The 17,025-nt window shown below is 43.4% G+C and overlaps 1 protein-coding gene across 11 annotated transcripts in view; it reads right to left on the bottom strand.

The window, feature by feature from the left end:
• The window catches only part of PKD1L1 (polycystin 1 like 1, transient receptor potential channel interacting), a 181,015-nt gene that overhangs the window by 95,081 nt on the left and 68,909 nt on the right, over window positions 1–17,025 (bottom strand). For all 11 annotated transcript variants that reach the window (XM_037501593.2, XM_054695721.1, XM_054695734.1 and 8 more), the window contains 6 exons: window positions 16,499–16,558; window positions 14,607–14,777; window positions 13,100–13,177; window positions 11,481–11,623; window positions 9,867–9,987; window positions 18–129 (listed from right to left, as the gene is read on the bottom strand). In XM_037501593.2, coding sequence (XP_037357490.1) covers window positions 18–129; window positions 9,867–9,987; window positions 11,481–11,623; window positions 13,100–13,177; window positions 14,607–14,777; window positions 16,499–16,558 — 685 coding nt within the window. The remainder of the gene's footprint in view (window positions 1–17; window positions 130–9,866; window positions 9,988–11,480; window positions 11,624–13,099; window positions 13,178–14,606; window positions 14,778–16,498; window positions 16,559–17,025) is intronic.

A 17,025-nucleotide genomic window follows, 5' to 3' on the forward strand; every position in this document is an offset into this window, starting at 1 on the left:
TGTGTGGTGTTACTCACATGTCCTCCTCTGGACAGTGATTGCTATGGAAACGCGGCAGCACGGTGACCTCCACGGTGCATGGCTGCCCCTGGGAGCCTTGGCTGTCTGTGATTTGAATGGACACCATGACTGTAAGGGAACATGAAGAAGAGGTCAGCTTCCAAGTGGACAGAGATGTTTCTCCACACTCTGATGGCAACTCAAGGATGCAGGCTACGCTCAGTTTTGGCAAGGTCAGGAGGAGGTGAAATTGCAAGCGTGGTTGCCTCCCACGTAGCCTCCACTGTGGATGGCGACAGCCCAATAACCAGAATCTTTGTTGGGCCTAATCTAGGCTCCAGGGATTTTTATGGGAATTATAAGGGTACCAAAATAAAGTATGCCAAAACTGAAGTTGAAATTCTTTTGTACCTTTGAGGACAGCCAACATTCCAACACAAACCACTAGCCAGCAGTGCAGAGCACATGTAGCAGAGAGATGGGGAGGACAGGAGGACAGGGCAGCTGAGAGGAGGAGAAGAAGTGATCACTGCTGGCCAGTAGCCATCATTGCTCACTCATTCACTTGGCCTGCAAACATCTGTGCCTGCAGCAGAATGAGATGCCACAAGTGAACAAGATAGTCCCTGTCCTAACCTCCCCACCACCTCTCAGGGTTACACTCATTAAAAAGGAGATGAGCACTGAAATAGTGGTAAAAACTGCAGCCACAAGCCCAAAGAGAAACACAAGAAACCCAGAAGAAAACCAAACTCCACCATAGAGGCTCAAGTATGGGGTGATAATGTAACAAGTTGCTCAGTATAGAAATGTGATAGGATTGGAGAAAGATGAAGAAGAATTCTGACCGAGGGGGAGTTTTCATTGAGCATGGCAGAAAATGGGCTTCTGGGTGCTTGGGAGCTCCTTTTGGTGGCAGGGGCCCATGGTGAGACCTGCAAATGGTGGCTGGTGGTGAAGGGCACAGGTGCAGGCACATGAACCACCTGGGGCGGAGCAGGGCACAGGGGTACCTGGCACCTCCCGAAGACATCCTCAAGCCAAAACACACTGCCCAGAAGGTAGGACTTAGTTTTGAAGGTCAAGGCTTGCTAATATGTGGTCTCTGGATACTGGCATCCTAATAATTGATACAAGTAAATGCTGGGTTCTACCTTCTTTCTGAGTCAATAGAAGTTCGGTGGGTTCCAAGTTTAACTGCAAAAAAGCTGCAATTCTATAAGTAATTCCACGGCAGATAACATTGATCTTCTAAATCAAATTAGAGAATATAGGAGGAGAAGGGTTCAGGCAAGACTCCTATCTGACTCCTATCTGAGTTAAAGTGTTGGACAGTTAGGGTGGGGAGGGCGGTGCCTAAAAGAAAGATTAGCAGTGAGCATACCCACAACTCCAGGAAACCCTTGCCAGAGCTGATAAAGCCTGAGGAGAGTCAAGAAATGCACAGAGAGGCAAAGGCAGTACCTGACGCCAACTTATAGGCAGGACAATAAAGCCTGAGGAGACCAAGAGCAGCAAAGGGGGGAAGGCAACCCCCACCCCTGCTGCTGGAGTTGATAAAACTACACCCCAGGAGCCCAAAGTCACAGGGAGTGACTAAGAAACTCCTGCCTGAACTGATAAACCAACAGCCTGGACACCTGTGCAGTTACACTGGAAAGGGCTGGAGTAAGCAGCCCCCTGTACCCCATTTAAGCCAGACTCCTCTGCCTTTCCTGGCAGCTATTCTTCCCTGGACCCTGGCCACCCAGACCTCTTGGACATACTGTCCTCAAGTAACTTTGCTTTATTTTGCCTAAACATTCTTTTATAGCCATAGTCAAGACTTAAGGAACCCCCAAACCCAAGAACATCTAATGACCCAAAATCTAGACTATTCATGCAAGAAACACGATATGATTAAATATTCATCATTTGTATTTTTTGTCACTTATCTATACCCTCATCTGAATGCTGGATTCAGAGATCTTAATTTTTTTTTTTTATTCATTTATTTGTTTGTTTTGTTTTATACATGCACTGGGTACAGTCAGAAGCACGGGAGGGTGAGAGAATTCACCAGAGCCAGAGCGGGGAGCAGAACAGGCAGAAGGACCGAAGTACACTGCTGAGGGGAGCAGCGGGCGGCAGGAGAGGTCTGCGCGCCATGTGGGACCCTCCATTGGTGGCCGGGGAGCAGCCGGGGATCGAACCGGCGCCGCAGAGGCCACGGGCAGCTTCGCAACCCAGCGCTCAACCGCTGCGCCACCGGGGAGGCCCCAGAGATCTTAAATTTTGAGAAGACAGAGGGTGGGCACAATTTCAGTCTAAATAATATAGTAAATAATATTATATAGTAAATAATAAATAATATTATATAGTAAATACTAAATAATATAGTAAATAATATTATATAGTAAATAATTATTATTTTTTTTTTTTTAATATTAAATTTTATTTTTATATTCCCCCATACAATTGCAAACGCCCCATTCTGACCCCAATCCTTCCCCTCCCGCCCCCCACCCCCCAAAAAGTGTCTCTGGTTCATAGTTTTTTGTTGATTTTGATTTTCACTTTCTTATATTCATTTTCCTGGTCCCTTATTTAAGTTTTCTAGATTCCTGCTATGAGTGAGACCATCCGGTATTTTTCTTTTTCTTTTTGGCTTATTTCGCTGAGCATGATCCCTTCCAGCGCCATCCATGTTGCTGCAAATTGCATGTGTTTATCTTTTTTGAATGCTGAGTAATATTCCATGGTATATATGTACCACATCTTCTTGATCCAGTCATCTATTTTTGGGCATTTGGGCTGTTTCCAAAGCTTAGCTATTGTAAACAGTGCTGCTATAAACATAGGAGTGCAGGTGTTCTTTGGAATTGATGTTTCTGTGTCCTTTGGGTAAATACATAGGAGTGGAATTGCTGGATCATATGGAAGCTCTATGTTTAGTAGGTCCAGAAATCTCCACACAGCTCTCCATAGTGGTTGGACCAGTTTGCACTCCCACCAACAGTGCACAAGAGTTCCTTTTTCTCCACATCCTCGCCAACATTTGTTGTTGCTAGTTTTTTTAATATGTGCCATTCTCACTGGTGTGAGATGGTATCTCATGGTAGTTTTGATTTGCATTTCCCTGATTACAAGTGATGTTGAACATTTTTTCATATGTCTGTTGGCCATTTGCATTTCCTCTTCAGAGAAGTTTCTTTTTAGCTCTTCTGCCCATTTTTTGACTGGATTATTTTCTTTGTTGTTGCTGAGTCTCATCAGCTCTTTGCAGATTTTTGTGATCAGTCCTTTATCATTAGTGTTGGGTGCAAAAATGTTCTCCCAGTTGGTGGGGTTTCTCTTTGTTTTTGTTATTGTCTCTTTTGCTGTGCAGAAGCTCTTTAATTTGATGTAGTCCCAGCTGTTTATCTTTCTCTTCACTATCACTGCTTTGGGTGATGTGTCTGTAAAGATGTCTTTGATATGCAAATCCCGTAGTGTTTCGCCTATATTTCCTTCTATGTATTTTATGGTTTCAGGTCTTATGTCTAGTTCTTTAATCCATTTTGAGTTGATTTTTGTGTATGGTGTGAGGTAGTGGTCAAGCTTCATTCTTTTGCATGTAGCGACCCAGTTTTCCCAGCACCATTTATTGAACAAACTTTCTTTGCTCCAATGCATAGTCTTTGCTCCTTTGTCAAAGATTAGTTGACCATAAATCTGTGGGTTTATTTCTGGATTTTCTATTCGATTCCATTGGTCTGTATGTCTGTTCTTGTTCCAATACCATGCAGTTTTGATGATTATGGCTTTGTAGTATAGTTTGAAGTCTGGGAGTGTGATGCCTCCATTTCCTTCTTTTTTTTCAGTAGAGCTTTGGCTATTCGGGGTTTTTGGTGATTCCATATGAATTTCATCAATAATTGTTCTATTTCTTTGAAGAATGCCATTGAGATTTTGATTGGAATAGCATTGAATCTGTATATTGCTTTTGGTAGGATGGCCATTTTAATAATGTTTATTCTTCCAATCCATGAGCAGGGGATGTCTTTCCATTTCTTTGTGTCTTCTTCTATTTCTTTTAACAGTGTTTTATAGTTTTCTTTGTATAGGTCCTTTACCTCTTTTGTTAGATTTATTCCCAAATATTTGATTTTTTTTGTTTCGATAATAAAAGGGGTGGTTTTTTTGATTTCTTCTTCTTCAGATTTATTGTTTGTGTATAGGAAGGCTACTGACTTTTGCGTGTTGATTTTGTATCCTGCCACTTTACTGAATTGATTGATGAGTTGAATTAGTTTTTCTGTGGAGATTTTGGGGTTCTCTATGTATATTATCATATCATCTGCAAATAGTGATAGTTTGACTTCTTCTTTTCCTATTTGGATTCCTTGGATGTCTTTCTCTTGTCTTATTGCTCTGGCTAGGACTTCCAGTATTATATTGAAAAGCAGTGGTGAGAGTGGACATCCTTGTCTTGTTCCAGATCTTAATAGAATTGCTTTCAGCTTTTCACCATTGAGAATGATACTGGCTGTTGGCTTGTCATAGATGGCCTTTATGATGTTGAGGTATGTTCCTTGTATCCCAAGAATTTCAAGGGCTTTTATCATGAATGGGTGTTGCACTTTGTCGAAAGCTTTCTCAGCATCTATTGATATTATCATATGGTTTTTATATTTCTTTTTGTTGATGTGTTGGATAACGTTGATTGATTTTCGGATGTTAAACCATCCTTGTGCCCCTGGAATGAATCCAACTTGGTCGTGGTGAATTATCTTATGGATACATTGTTGGATTCTGATAGCTAAAATTTTATTGAGGATTTTTGCATCAGTGTTCATTAGGGAGATTGGCCTATAGTTTTCCTTTTTTGTGTTGTCCTTATTCGGTTTTGGTATTAGTGTAATATTGGCTTCATAGAACGTGTTTGGTATTGTCCCTTCCTTCTCAATTTTTTGGAAGAGTTTGTGAAGGATAGGCACTAATTCGTCTCTGAATGTTTGGTAGAATTCATTTGTAAATCCATCAGGTCCTGGGCTTTTGTTTTTGGGGAGTTTTTTAATTACCATTTCAATTTCGCTGCTTGTAATTGGTCTGTTTAGGTGTTCTATTTCTTCTTTATCTAGCTTTGGGTGATTGTAGAGTTGTAGGAATTTGTCCATCTCCTCTAGATTGTTGAACTTGTTTCCATATAACTGTTCATAGTAGTTACTGATTATTCTTTTGATTTCTGCTGTGTCCGTTGTGATTTCTCCTCTTTCATTTATGATTCTGTGTATTTGTGCTTTCTCCCTTTTTTCCTTTGTGAGCCTGGCTAGGGGTTTGTCTATTTTATTTATTTTTTCAAAGAACCAGCTCTTGGTTTCATTGATCTTTTGGATTGTTTTTTTAGTTTCAATTTCATTTATTTCTGCTTTGGTTTTTATTATTTCTTTTCTTCTACTGGTTCTGGGGTTTTTTTGTTGTTCTTTTTCTAGATCTTTGAGCTTCGAGATTAGGTTGTTTCTTTGAGTTCTTTCTTGTTTTTTGATGTGAGCTTCTATTGCTATATATTTTCCTCTTATTACTGCTTTTGCTGCATCCCATACATTTAGGATATTGGTGTCCTCCTTGTCATTCAATTCAAAGAATTTTTTAATTTCTTCTTTGATCTCCTCATTAGTCCAGTGGTCTTCCAGTAGTGTGGCTTTTAATCTCCATGAGGTAGGATAGTTCCTTGCCTTCTTTTTATGATTTATTTCTAGTTTGATGCCTTCGTGGTCAGAAAAGATGGTTGGTATGATTTCAATCTTGGTGTATCTGTTGATGTTTGTCTTGTGCCCCAGTATGTGATCGATCCTGGAGAATGATCCGTGTGCGCTTGAGAAAAATGTGTACTCCGTTTTTTTTGGGTTTAGTGTTCTATAGATGTCTGTTAAGCCCAAATGCTCTAGGTCCTTATTTAGAGCTTTAGTTTCTTTACTTATTTTTTGTCTTGTTGATCTATCCATTGTTGATAGTGGTGTGTTGAAGTCTCCCACTACATATGTGTTTTCTCTGATGTCTGTTTTCAGAGAGGACAACAGTTGTCTGATATATTTTGGTGCTCTTTCGTTTGGTGAGTATATGTTAATGAGTGTTATTTCTTCTTGAAGTATTGTCCCCTTAATCATAATGTAGTGACCATTGGGGTCTCTTTTTATTTTTTTGAGTTTGAAGTCTGTTTTATCTGATATAAGTATAGCTGTTCCTGCTTTCTTTTTTGGCCCATTTGCTTGTAGGATTGTTTTCCATCCTTTGACTTTGAGCCTATTTTTATCTTTTGTAGCTAAATGTGTTTCCTGGAGACAGCAAAAGGTTGGGTTTTGTTTCTTAATCCAGGCTGCAACTCTGTGTCTTTTTATTGAAGAGTTTAGTCCATTTACATTTAGAGTTAATATTGATATGTTAGCATCTGTAGTTGCCATTATGTTTGTCTTTCCTTTGATTTTATTTATTTATTCTTTTAATAACTTTTTTTTTTTTTGATCTTCTTTCGTTGTTATTCGTCCCTCTGAGGTTCTGGCTTTAGGATTCCTTGTAGTATTTTTTGGAGTGGGGGTTTAGTCGCAATGAAATTCCGGAGTTTCTCTTTGTCTGGGAAGGTCCATATTCTTTCTTCATGGAGGAAAGAGAGCTTTGCGGGATAGAGTATTCTTGCTTGGCATCTGTTTTCTTGGAGTCTGTTGACTATGTCCCTCCACTCTCTCCTTGCCCGTAGAGTTTCTTCAGAGAAGTCTGATGTCAGCCTGATTGGTTTTCCTTTGAATGTTATCTGTTTCTTCCCTCTTGTCAGCTTCATTATTTTTTCCTTGTCCTGGATTCTTGGGAGCTTTACTATTATGTGTCTTGCTGTGTTTTTCCTTTCGTCGTGGAAGTTTGGTGTTCTTCTTGCTTCTTGTATATCAATTTTCAGCTCCTTCTTCTCATTTGGGAAGTTCTCTTCAATTATATCCATGAATATTTTCTCTGTTCCTACATCTCTCTCCTCTCCTTCTGGAATTCCTATAACTCTTATATTTCCTTTCCTCATGGAGTCAGATAGTTCCCGAAGTCTTTCTTCATTCTTTTTCCTTCTGCCTTCTCTTTCCTTTTCTGTTTTGGTTCTTTTTATTTCTGTGTCTTCAAGATTACTTATTCGTTCTTCCATTTCATCTATTCTGCTTTCATTGCTTTTCCCAGAGTTCTTTAGTTCCTCCATTAATTCTTTGATCTCCTGCATTTCTCTTACTTCCCTCTTTAGGGACTCAATTTCCTTCTTCTGATCTATCACTTTTTTAATCATGGCAATTTTAAATTCTCTTTCTGGAAGGCTCAGAAGTTCTTCCAAGTTGCTGTCGTTGCAATCTGGGGAGTGGTTTTCTTTTTGTGGTGTGCTTCTTTCCTGAGGAGTTGTTAGGTTGCGTGTGGTTCTTCTACTCCCTACTGTCTGTTTTCTAATTTGTCGTATGCGTTGGGACACTGTGTTGCTCAGACTGACTGACATCTTGGGTGAACTTCTCTGCTCCCCTCTGGCTCTTCCAGGAGCCATCTCTGTCTTCTGGGGGAGCTTTCTGCTGGTTTTAGGCAGTTTTTACTGAAGAAATGTCCCTGTTCTCAAATGGCGAAGCGGGGTGCAGTCCCTGCGCCTCCGGTTTCAGGCACACTCTTCTGCGCACCCGGTCTGCCCCGGACGTGGGTGCCTGCTCCCTCTGTGGGCTCAGACTGCTGGTCGGAAGGGGCCTGGCGTGGAATAACTTCCCGGCTGGCCACTGGGTCCTCCAGAAACCTTCTGCCCTTTTCAAGCAGACTTAAGAAATGTCCTGTTTTATAGGGTGTTAGTGACTTTTTTTTTTCCTGGTCGCTAGGTGGCGCCAGAGATCTCTCCTATTGTCCTTGGGGGGCTGTTTTTCGCCTCCCCCCACCCCGTGGGACAGAGAACAGAGCGGGAATGGTAGGGTACACCTCAACAGCTTTGGGGTGCTGTGTCTGCCTTGTGCCCCACCGTCGTGGAGAAACCACGCCCCGAATTTTCGTGCCCCGGGTCTCAGTTCAAAGCCCTCAGGTCCAGGACGCGGGCTGTAGCCCAGTTCAGTGGCGCGGGAATGGCGCCTTTTGCACCCGGCTCCAGTGCCTGTGCGCCTGGTTCCTGCTTACTCAGGGAGGGACCTTCACCTCAGTGAGGACCTCCGTGCGTCTCCCCGCAAGCCTAGGTCGTCTCCCCGCAAGCCTAGGTCGCAGGCGCGGGGACCTGGGCAGCCGCGATCCCGGTCTGCACTTGCTTTTCAAGCGCGCCAGGCGCGCTGCGTTTCCCGCGCAGGCTTACTGGCAGCCCGGGCTGTGTGCGCGGCTCCCGGGGTCTTTGTTCTTCTCTAATGGCGCCCGGAGCCGTTCGCTCGCCGCCGCGGCGGATCCTGCAGGGTTTGCCTCAGCTCCCGTTCACGGGGTGTGGTGGCTGCAATAGTTCCTTTCCGCTCACAGTCCCGCTTGCTGAGTCGTTTGTTCTTGTTGGTTGTTTTGGTTTGTTGTTTCCTCCTCTCTGCCGGTCGGAGAGTGCCACCTCTGTGGGCGGGGGAGGGGAGCAGGGTTCTGCGCTTCCCTCCCTTCTAGTCCTCTTTTATGGCCACTTTCTTCTTCGGGCAGTTCGCTGGCGTCACCCGTTTATCTTCCGTGTCCCAGTTCTCACTGGGACCTGCCGCTTTTCCTCCCTATTCACTTTTTTTAATGGGAGATCTTACTCGCAGTGTCTCCTGGCCGCCATGTTGCTCCGCCCCTCTCCAGTAAATAATTATTATAGTAAATAATTTACTATATTATTTAGACTTGGGGAGGGCCTCCCCTGGTGGCACAGCGGTTGAGCGCTGGGCTGAGAGGCTGCCTGCAGCCTCTGCAGGGCAGATTCGTTCCCCGGCCGCTGGCGAGGGTCTCCCCCCCCACACACACACAATAATATATTGGGGAAACCCATGAAAACCACTTTCATCCACTCAGCCAGCATGTACAGTGCACATCTGACAGAGAGCAGACATGCCCACACAAAGCACTGTGCAGCCTCCTGTTTACTTTACTGGCCTCACCCAGAAGAAATAGGTCAAGGGTTCTTGAGGAAGAAATTATCTTCGCTGGACTTGGGGAAGTGACATTTAAATAAATAAAGGAGATAAACTGGTTGAATCATCAGACTGAAATAATCTCACAATCCAAAGGAAAGAAAATTCTAGATCAGGGACTCTTAAGCTTGCCTGCATATTGGAATCATCTGGAATCTGGAATCATCATGTACAAAAGACCTCTTACCACAGAACTTCTAATTTAACCTAATTTAACTGGCCTGGAGTTCTGTGGCAGACACTTTCCTCAGTGACAGCATCTCTAACATGTTCAGGTGAGCAGTTTCCAGGGGCTGGTATAGATCTGGGCAGGACAGGGTCAGAGGAGAAGGCTGTGGACACTGTGGGGCTCATTTTGTTCTGAGGACAACCATGCCAACCCAACATTCCTGTACCCCACATCCCCTTCTTGGAAGGGCACCTTGATTTGGTTTCGTCTATACCAAAGGTAAGATTCACCAGACACAACATATCATTAGTAAGTAAGGAATATCTGGGTCTCAAGTAGTTGATCCATATATACCAACCATTCTTTGGTGTTTTATAATTTACAGTTGTAATGTTTTAAAATTTCAGTTATAATTTAAGATATATGCATTAATTTATAACATTTCTAATGTACTTTCTGCACCAAAAAGTAGCCAATCAAACTAAAGTAAAAAGCAGTGAACCTATTTTAGATGTATAACAATTTTATTTTCTACATGCATAATTTTAATAATTTTTAGTTTTAAAAATCCAGAGAAATCATTTGGACCTTAAATAATTCCAATAATGACTTACCTTTATAATTTTCCACGGGGTCACCCGCTGGCAGTGCAAAATAATATTGGGTATCTCTGCCGGAGTACAAGGTGTGTTTGGAGGTGTTTCCTATCCCATAACTAAACTCATAAAGAAAGTCCTATGATCCATTCCAAAGAGAGGAAAAATCAACATAAGTGAGCACACTGCACCACTCCCCAGTAAACAGACAAACACCTGCATCCTTCCTTCCTTCTGCAGGACATTGTTCCGAGACAGGGATGGAGAGGGAGTTACTTAGCCACCTTCCCCTCCACAGCCCTTTGACCATGGAATCCAGAGGACTCTCACAGAGGCCATCTGTCACTCAGGGTTTGTGCCCCTCCTCCCCGCCCTGGGGCTTCCTGGAGGCCATGGAAGCACAGTCTGGGCTCCTAGGGGTGAAGGGAACACTGGAGATTCTCCCAGTGCTAGGGCACCTAGCTGGGGGTGCAGGTGGTGCTGAGAGAAGGAGCAGCCTGCAAAGGCACAGTTCAAGAGCACGGGGCCAGAGAGTAGTCCCTCGCGGTGCCGGCCACCCAAGCTTTCTTTAAACCCATCCTCTTACTTAAGCCTCACAAGACCCGAGGAAAATCACCATAATTTTCTTCCCCTCTGCAAACCAGTAGAGAAGTTTACAGGAACCGGCAGGACTCTTTACCAGAGTCACCACGGCACAGACCCAGCATTAACTGTAGGGCCTGCTCTGACGAGCTTAGGAGAGGCCACTCCAGGCTATGCAGGTCTGCCAAACCTAGCAACCTGTTCAGCCACCATTTTGTTATCGACAGTTCTAAATCCTAAGCAAGGTCAGAACCTCCAGTCAGTTAGGTACAGGAGCCCAATCCTGCAAGGTGCCTTTCAAATCAATCAAGAGCACAAAGCTGGATCATGCTGGGAAGACTATGCATCAGGAGGTATGACAGGGAATGCCCGGGGGTGCCAAGGACCTAGGTATAACAGATGTATAACAAGGGACCCACGGAAGCTGATCAGTGGAATGCCTTGTTGATAAGATTGAAACCTTGGCTGGGGAACTGTAGCTTGATCTCAATTACAATACCAAGTCATCAAGCTGATAAGAAATGTCTGGAGGGCAGACTCACAACCCCTGATACTACAGATGACAGAGCACCTTTTCTAGTTTCATCCCTCCCTTTTCTCTTTGTCCTCCTTCCTTTCAACTGATGCTGTATAATTCTTCTATCAATAAAAAGGCCAAGATCTTGCTCCTCAGCAGCATCCTGCATTATGTAGCCTGCTCCATGACTCCTGTTTCTTTATCACTGTGGTGTTGCCCAATGAACCAGCTCCATTCCCTCCATCCTGTGCTTGTGGATACAACACTTCCTATCTGTGACTGAGGCCCACACTCCCCTCCTCCAGGAATCTGCCTCCTGCTAGGTGGGGCCACACTGTGTGCCTCCACTACTGGAAGGAGACTCTATTCAGGCCTCAGTAACTTCCCAACATGAAGTTTCAGGCCCAAGTTCATCTAGATGGGAAGGATGATGCTTTCCAGCCCACTGCATTTCACCCTGAGATTGGTCACAATTTCTGAGAGTTGTTGCTGCTTCAGTCCTTCAGGACTGATCCGGATGAGGCCTGCCATACCGGTCTCCCAGACATGCAGAAGATGCTGAAGATGGTGTGTGCTTCTAGGCCACGAGGGGGCTGCACCTGACAGGACACATCTCCAGGCGCTTGTTTGACTGTCAAGTACAGCTGAGCTTTCCCTAGTAATCTGTGCTTTGAAGCTAAAGAAAAGATAAAATAGAGATTAAACCCATCACGGAAAATTTTACTGGTACAGGATTATAGTTTTATAGCACAAACATGCGTGGGTCTCAAGGCATATTCCCAAGACTAGCAGCATCATCTGAAAACTTGCTAGAAATTCTGATTCTTGAATGCCACGCCAGACCTAGAGAATCAAAGCTAATGCTGATCTGTGGAAACATACCTTCCAGGGGATTCTGCTGTCCCCTGGACTGAGGACACCACTCTATAGCATCCACGAATATAATAGATGCTTCCCGGGTGCTCACCATGTGTGCAGCACAACCTGAGGCTCCAGGAAGCCAGGGTCCATGGGACAGACCACCTCCTTTCTTGGAAACCAGCCAACAACCAGGAGACAGAACTCAAGGCCCAGAGCATAAAACCCCAAAGAACACAGCATTCCCACAGCCTCCTTCAGCCCCTGGGTTTTCTTAAAGTCTGTTCCACAAACATACTTAAGTATAGCTTAGTGAAATTTATAGTGCTGGTATAATATTATATTTTAGTTTTATCAACTATATTGATATAGTTAGGGGGAAAGGATGTCCTGAGCTAATTTCATACAGACTTTGTGGACTCCAGCCCCACTTTAAACCAAAGGGAACGTTGCTGGGACCTGAGGGTGGAGTTAAGTAGTCAGGTTTGGTATAAAAACCAAACACGTGGGCCTTGGGGGCTCTCGCTTGCTTGCTTTCTTGCTCGCCTCCTGGCTTTACGGTTCCTGGCTTGCGGCCAACTCTCAGAGTGCCATTTGGGATTTCAGATCAGTGGATTGGGTGGGACGTATTTAAAACTTTGTCTCCCACTTTTTTTCCTGAGTTGTACATTTCCTCATTTGCCCTTTCCTTGTAAATAAACCTTTTATTAACCTTTTGTGTGTGCCTGCAGTAGAGTATTGATAAGTCCTTTTAAGCATGCGGGTGAGGACCCACAGTCAGGCAACCCGTTTTGTATCGGGGCTGCCCTGTAACAGTTTCATAAACTATTTTTCGTGTTGCCAGATGGTGCTCAAAACTGCATAAGACTCCACTGAGCAGATACCCTAATTCACATAACCATTTTTCTCTAATTATTAAGCATTTTAATTTCTATTGCTATTATTATACCATCTATAATGACTATTTTTACATACATACACCCCCCCCACACACACATATATATTTACTTTGATGTCTTTTTCTGGAGATAAATTATAGGAGCAAGATTCACATGGTAAATTGTTTAAAATTTTGATGCTGACAATGATGATGATGGTCATAACAAATTGCTGGCTTCTGCTACACTCTAGATGCCAGGCTTAACAGTGGAGCAGGGGGGAAGTTGGAGGGAGTGAGGCCACTCAGGAACAAGGGGCCAATTGCAGAAATGACTGCAATTTCCAGGGGAAAAAATATGAATATAACCAAAACTCTGGTGCTCCTGCAGCAGATCTAGCTGATGGTACGACATACCCACAGAAGCTTGTAGGACATATGTCTCTCCAGGGTCCAGTGAGTATGGCTGTACTGTCACAGCATGTTCCATTATACCTACAGAACAGGAGAGGCCACAATCAGGTTTTCACTGCAGTGTCCTGCCAGTGGGGGATCCAGTTGTCATTACCTTCCAAAAGAAGCTGGAGTTCCAGTAAGAGTGTGGTCTTCCAAAAACAAGCCATCTAATAAGTACAAAGTCAAGGCTGGACCTGGACCTGGACCAAGGCTGGACTCCTCCAGCACAGAGCTCTCTCACTCCAGAGGTGAAGGTAAAGTAGACACCAGTTAAGTGCACTTGTTTCTACCTGGAAATGTTATCAGTCTGTCATGATCAGCCTTCTGTACAGAGCTAAAAACTCCAGGCTGCCCCTACATGACAGAAGCAATATTGAGCACACAGGCCAGTGAGCCCAGTTCAGCAAGGACACTCATTTCCAGGCAATGAGAGAATGCCAGTAAGAATTTAATTTACAGGGCCTCCCCCAGTGGCACAGTGGTTGAGCGCTGGGCTACGAGGCTGCCCGCAGCCTCTGCTATGCTGGTTTGATCCCCGGCCACCAGCGAGTGTCCCACATGGCGCGCAGACCTCTCCTGCCACCCGCTGCTCCCCTCAGCAATGTACTTTGTCAGTCTGCCTGTTCTGTTTCCTGCTCTGGTTCTGCTGATTTCTCTCACCCTCCTGTGCTTCTGACTGTGCCCAATGCTTGTATAAATAAAATTAATAAATAAAAAAAATTTAATTTACATATTTATAATTAGGTGTAGAGTTTACTTTGGCTAAGGTATTTCAAAGCAATTTTTAAGTCTTCCAAATCATGGGCTGTAAATGATCTCTTAAACCTGGCTGTGACTTGGCCATTGGTGACTGGATCACTTTCTTAGCAGGTAGAGTTTGACCCTGAATGACACCCTTCAAAAACAGAGAAATCTCAAATGTAAGACTGATGAGCCAAACAGGACAGTTTAATGTCACAATTTTAGAACTACATTCTCTAAAATGTTGCAGGGAAAGAGTACAGTGGAAATCACTCTTAACAGCATGAAACTCAGGGCCTAACTACATGTGTTATTGATCCAATAAACTAACAGCACCAGAGGGATTAGTTACCACCCCACTGCTCTTAACGAACAGTGTCACATGTTGAATTCCCGGAATGGCCCTTCCATACCACAGAACAGGTATAGCAGGTGTGTGCACACGGGTGTCTGGGCTCTGGTGGTCATTCTCGGAGATGCTGTATATATTAGCTGGTTCTTCCCTGTGGTCTGAAAACAGGGGGCTACTGGCAGGATACAGAAGCTATTTTACTTTAATGAAAGAGGCTTGCCTAAAGTCCACATTGGGACAGGCACACTGGAAAGGTATAATTGTTTCATATACTTAACTAACAAAAGGAAAAGTTACAGTAGAAGTTGAGGATTTTGATATCCAAATCCTGCTAAAACAGCTGCATTTCGCAACATGCAAAGAGGGCAAGCTTACCAGAAGAGGTATAGCCATGGAAAACAGCTCTATTAAGCAGGGACTTGGGCCAGTCCACCAGCAGCGTAGGTCTGGCACTAACGGTGGGGAGGTAGGGACCCACAAGATTATCCCCATCACTGTGGCCCCCATCAGCACTCACACTTGGTTCTGATCCTGGAAGGTTGGTCCCTAAGAAGACAAACCAAGCCATTGTATGGTAGGAAAAAAGTCATAGTGATCTTAAAGCATTAATGGTTCAAAGTCAATACCAGTAGCCATTTCTACAATTGCTAAACACTGCACACCTAAAATAGATTTCAGCAGCTCAATGTATTCAAGAGATGAATTTAAACATCATTTCATCAAATCAACTGCCTTTATTTATTAAGCAAATATTTATTCTGATATACTAAGATAAGGTTGTAGTCTAGAGATTGGAGATACAGCAGTAATCATAGTATGGGAATTCTATGGTAAGCAAGGCAAAAAAAATACATAAATACTATAAAGCCAGATAATGATAAGTGTCCTGTAGACACTATGGAGGGACAGAGAAGAGGGGAGGGATGGAAGAAGAGGGAAAGGAAGAGAGAGAGAGAGAGAGAGAGAGAGAGAGAGAGAGAGGGAGGAAAGAGAGAGAGAGAGAGGAACAGAGAAGTCTTTTAGGAAAAATTCAAAACAGAAATGTCCAGGGCCCTCAGTTGTCACCCTACATGTGGTTGAAAGTCATCTGAGGGAGTGGTTAGGGTGAAAATCTGGTTTGAGATCTTAAAAGTAATCTGGCTGCATGTGATAAATGACTATAGGCAGCAAGATAGTGGCAGAGGGAACATAAAGAGTTCCTGCATGGTCTAGGCAAGGAGCTGGACTCTGCTTAGGTATAGCAGGACAGTCATTAGGGAAGGCTAATTTGAGATTTTCAATAAGAGTTAATGAAACAAAATATTATGATAAAACATGTCAATGTTAGGGAATTGAATGCACTCTTAACTGTATCAGGAGTAATACTTTAATGAATGCATTGTTTTGCCTCATTTGATATTACTTATTAAACACCTACTGAGAGTGTGTAAGTCCTAAAACAGGTGTCTTTGATAAACATGAAGAAGCCATAAAGCTAGAGGCTGTTGAAAAGAACTATGAGAGAAAACACTGTAGTTGATAGGATGAAATCCATCTATTCATTAAATAAATAAATCATTCACTGATTAACCATCTATTCATTTGCTAAATAATTCATTCACTGGTCTGTTTATCTATTAAATGAACAGTTCACTTGTCATCCGTGTATTAATTAGTTAACATGCTCACTGAGTGCCAATAAGCCAGGCACTGTGAGAGTTGAGGGATACAGGTATAAACTTGCCATGGGAACTTTCATTGAAGAGCTCAGAGTAGGAGAAACAGTCATATGTATGACATATACTTTAAACAGTAAGAATAAATACCTTAAAGCATTAATGGTTCAAAGTCAATACCAGTAAAACTGCTTTAAATAGTAAGAATAAATATGTTGCACTAGGAGTTGTCACCAAAAGGAGGGGGACTCCAAACGGGGAAATTAAAGTCAATGGGAAGGAAGATGCTCACTGTGTCAACAACATGGGAAGGATGCTGAGGGAGGCATTATCACAGACACTACCTGTGTACAAGGTGTGGAAGGGGGATAGTATCTACTCAATCTGAGGCTACTCTCAGGTTTTTGAAGTGTAGGCTACTAAAAGTGCAGAGGCAGCTAAGTTGGAAATAAAGGTTTGGATCCAACTGTGCCTTGCAAGAGAATTTAAATTCCTCCCTTTTGACTCTGTGAGATCCCAGTGGTTTGAATATAAGGAAATGGTGTGGATAGATTGAGGAGACACTGACACAAGGGATCCAGGAAAGAGGCAGCAATCACAGAGCAGAGTCACCTGTGTGTCTTCCTTTGGAGGGCATGGCTTCCTGGATATCACTGTAATAGGCTTCAAAATCTATGTGAAAGGACAAAATCAAAATATTACATTGCAAATCACAGATACCCCTGACACTGTCAGTTCCCCCGATGGACCCTAAATACAGCCTTTGCTCTATTTCTACAGTCCACACATAGCTTCATGGGTTACAAAGTTCCCTCAATGGCAGGTTTTCACTGCAGTATCCTGACAGTGGGGAATCCAACTGTCATTACTTTCCAAAAGGAGCTGGAGTTCCAATAGGAATGTGGCCTTCCAAAGTCAACCCATCTAATAAGTACAGAGTCAAGGCTCAAGGTCTCTCTTAAGCGTGCTTGTATGTTGTTTCAGAGAATACTCGCTAGAGTGTTAGAAGGAAACAAATAGCCACAAGGACATCCTGCTTCCAATGTCACTTTTCTGTCCCTGAAGTCATTCACTCTAAAGTTTGAACAAATCAGAGAACCCCTCCTGCCAGCTGACAGAGACTGGAAACCTCGAATGAA

This window comes from Talpa occidentalis, unplaced genomic scaffold, assembly GCF_014898055.3.
Source record: "Talpa occidentalis isolate TD23 unplaced genomic scaffold, MPIMG_talOcc4v2.1 talOcc4.10, whole genome shotgun sequence".
In the NCBI taxonomy this organism is placed as follows: domain Eukaryota; kingdom Metazoa; phylum Chordata; class Mammalia; order Eulipotyphla; family Talpidae; genus Talpa; species Talpa occidentalis.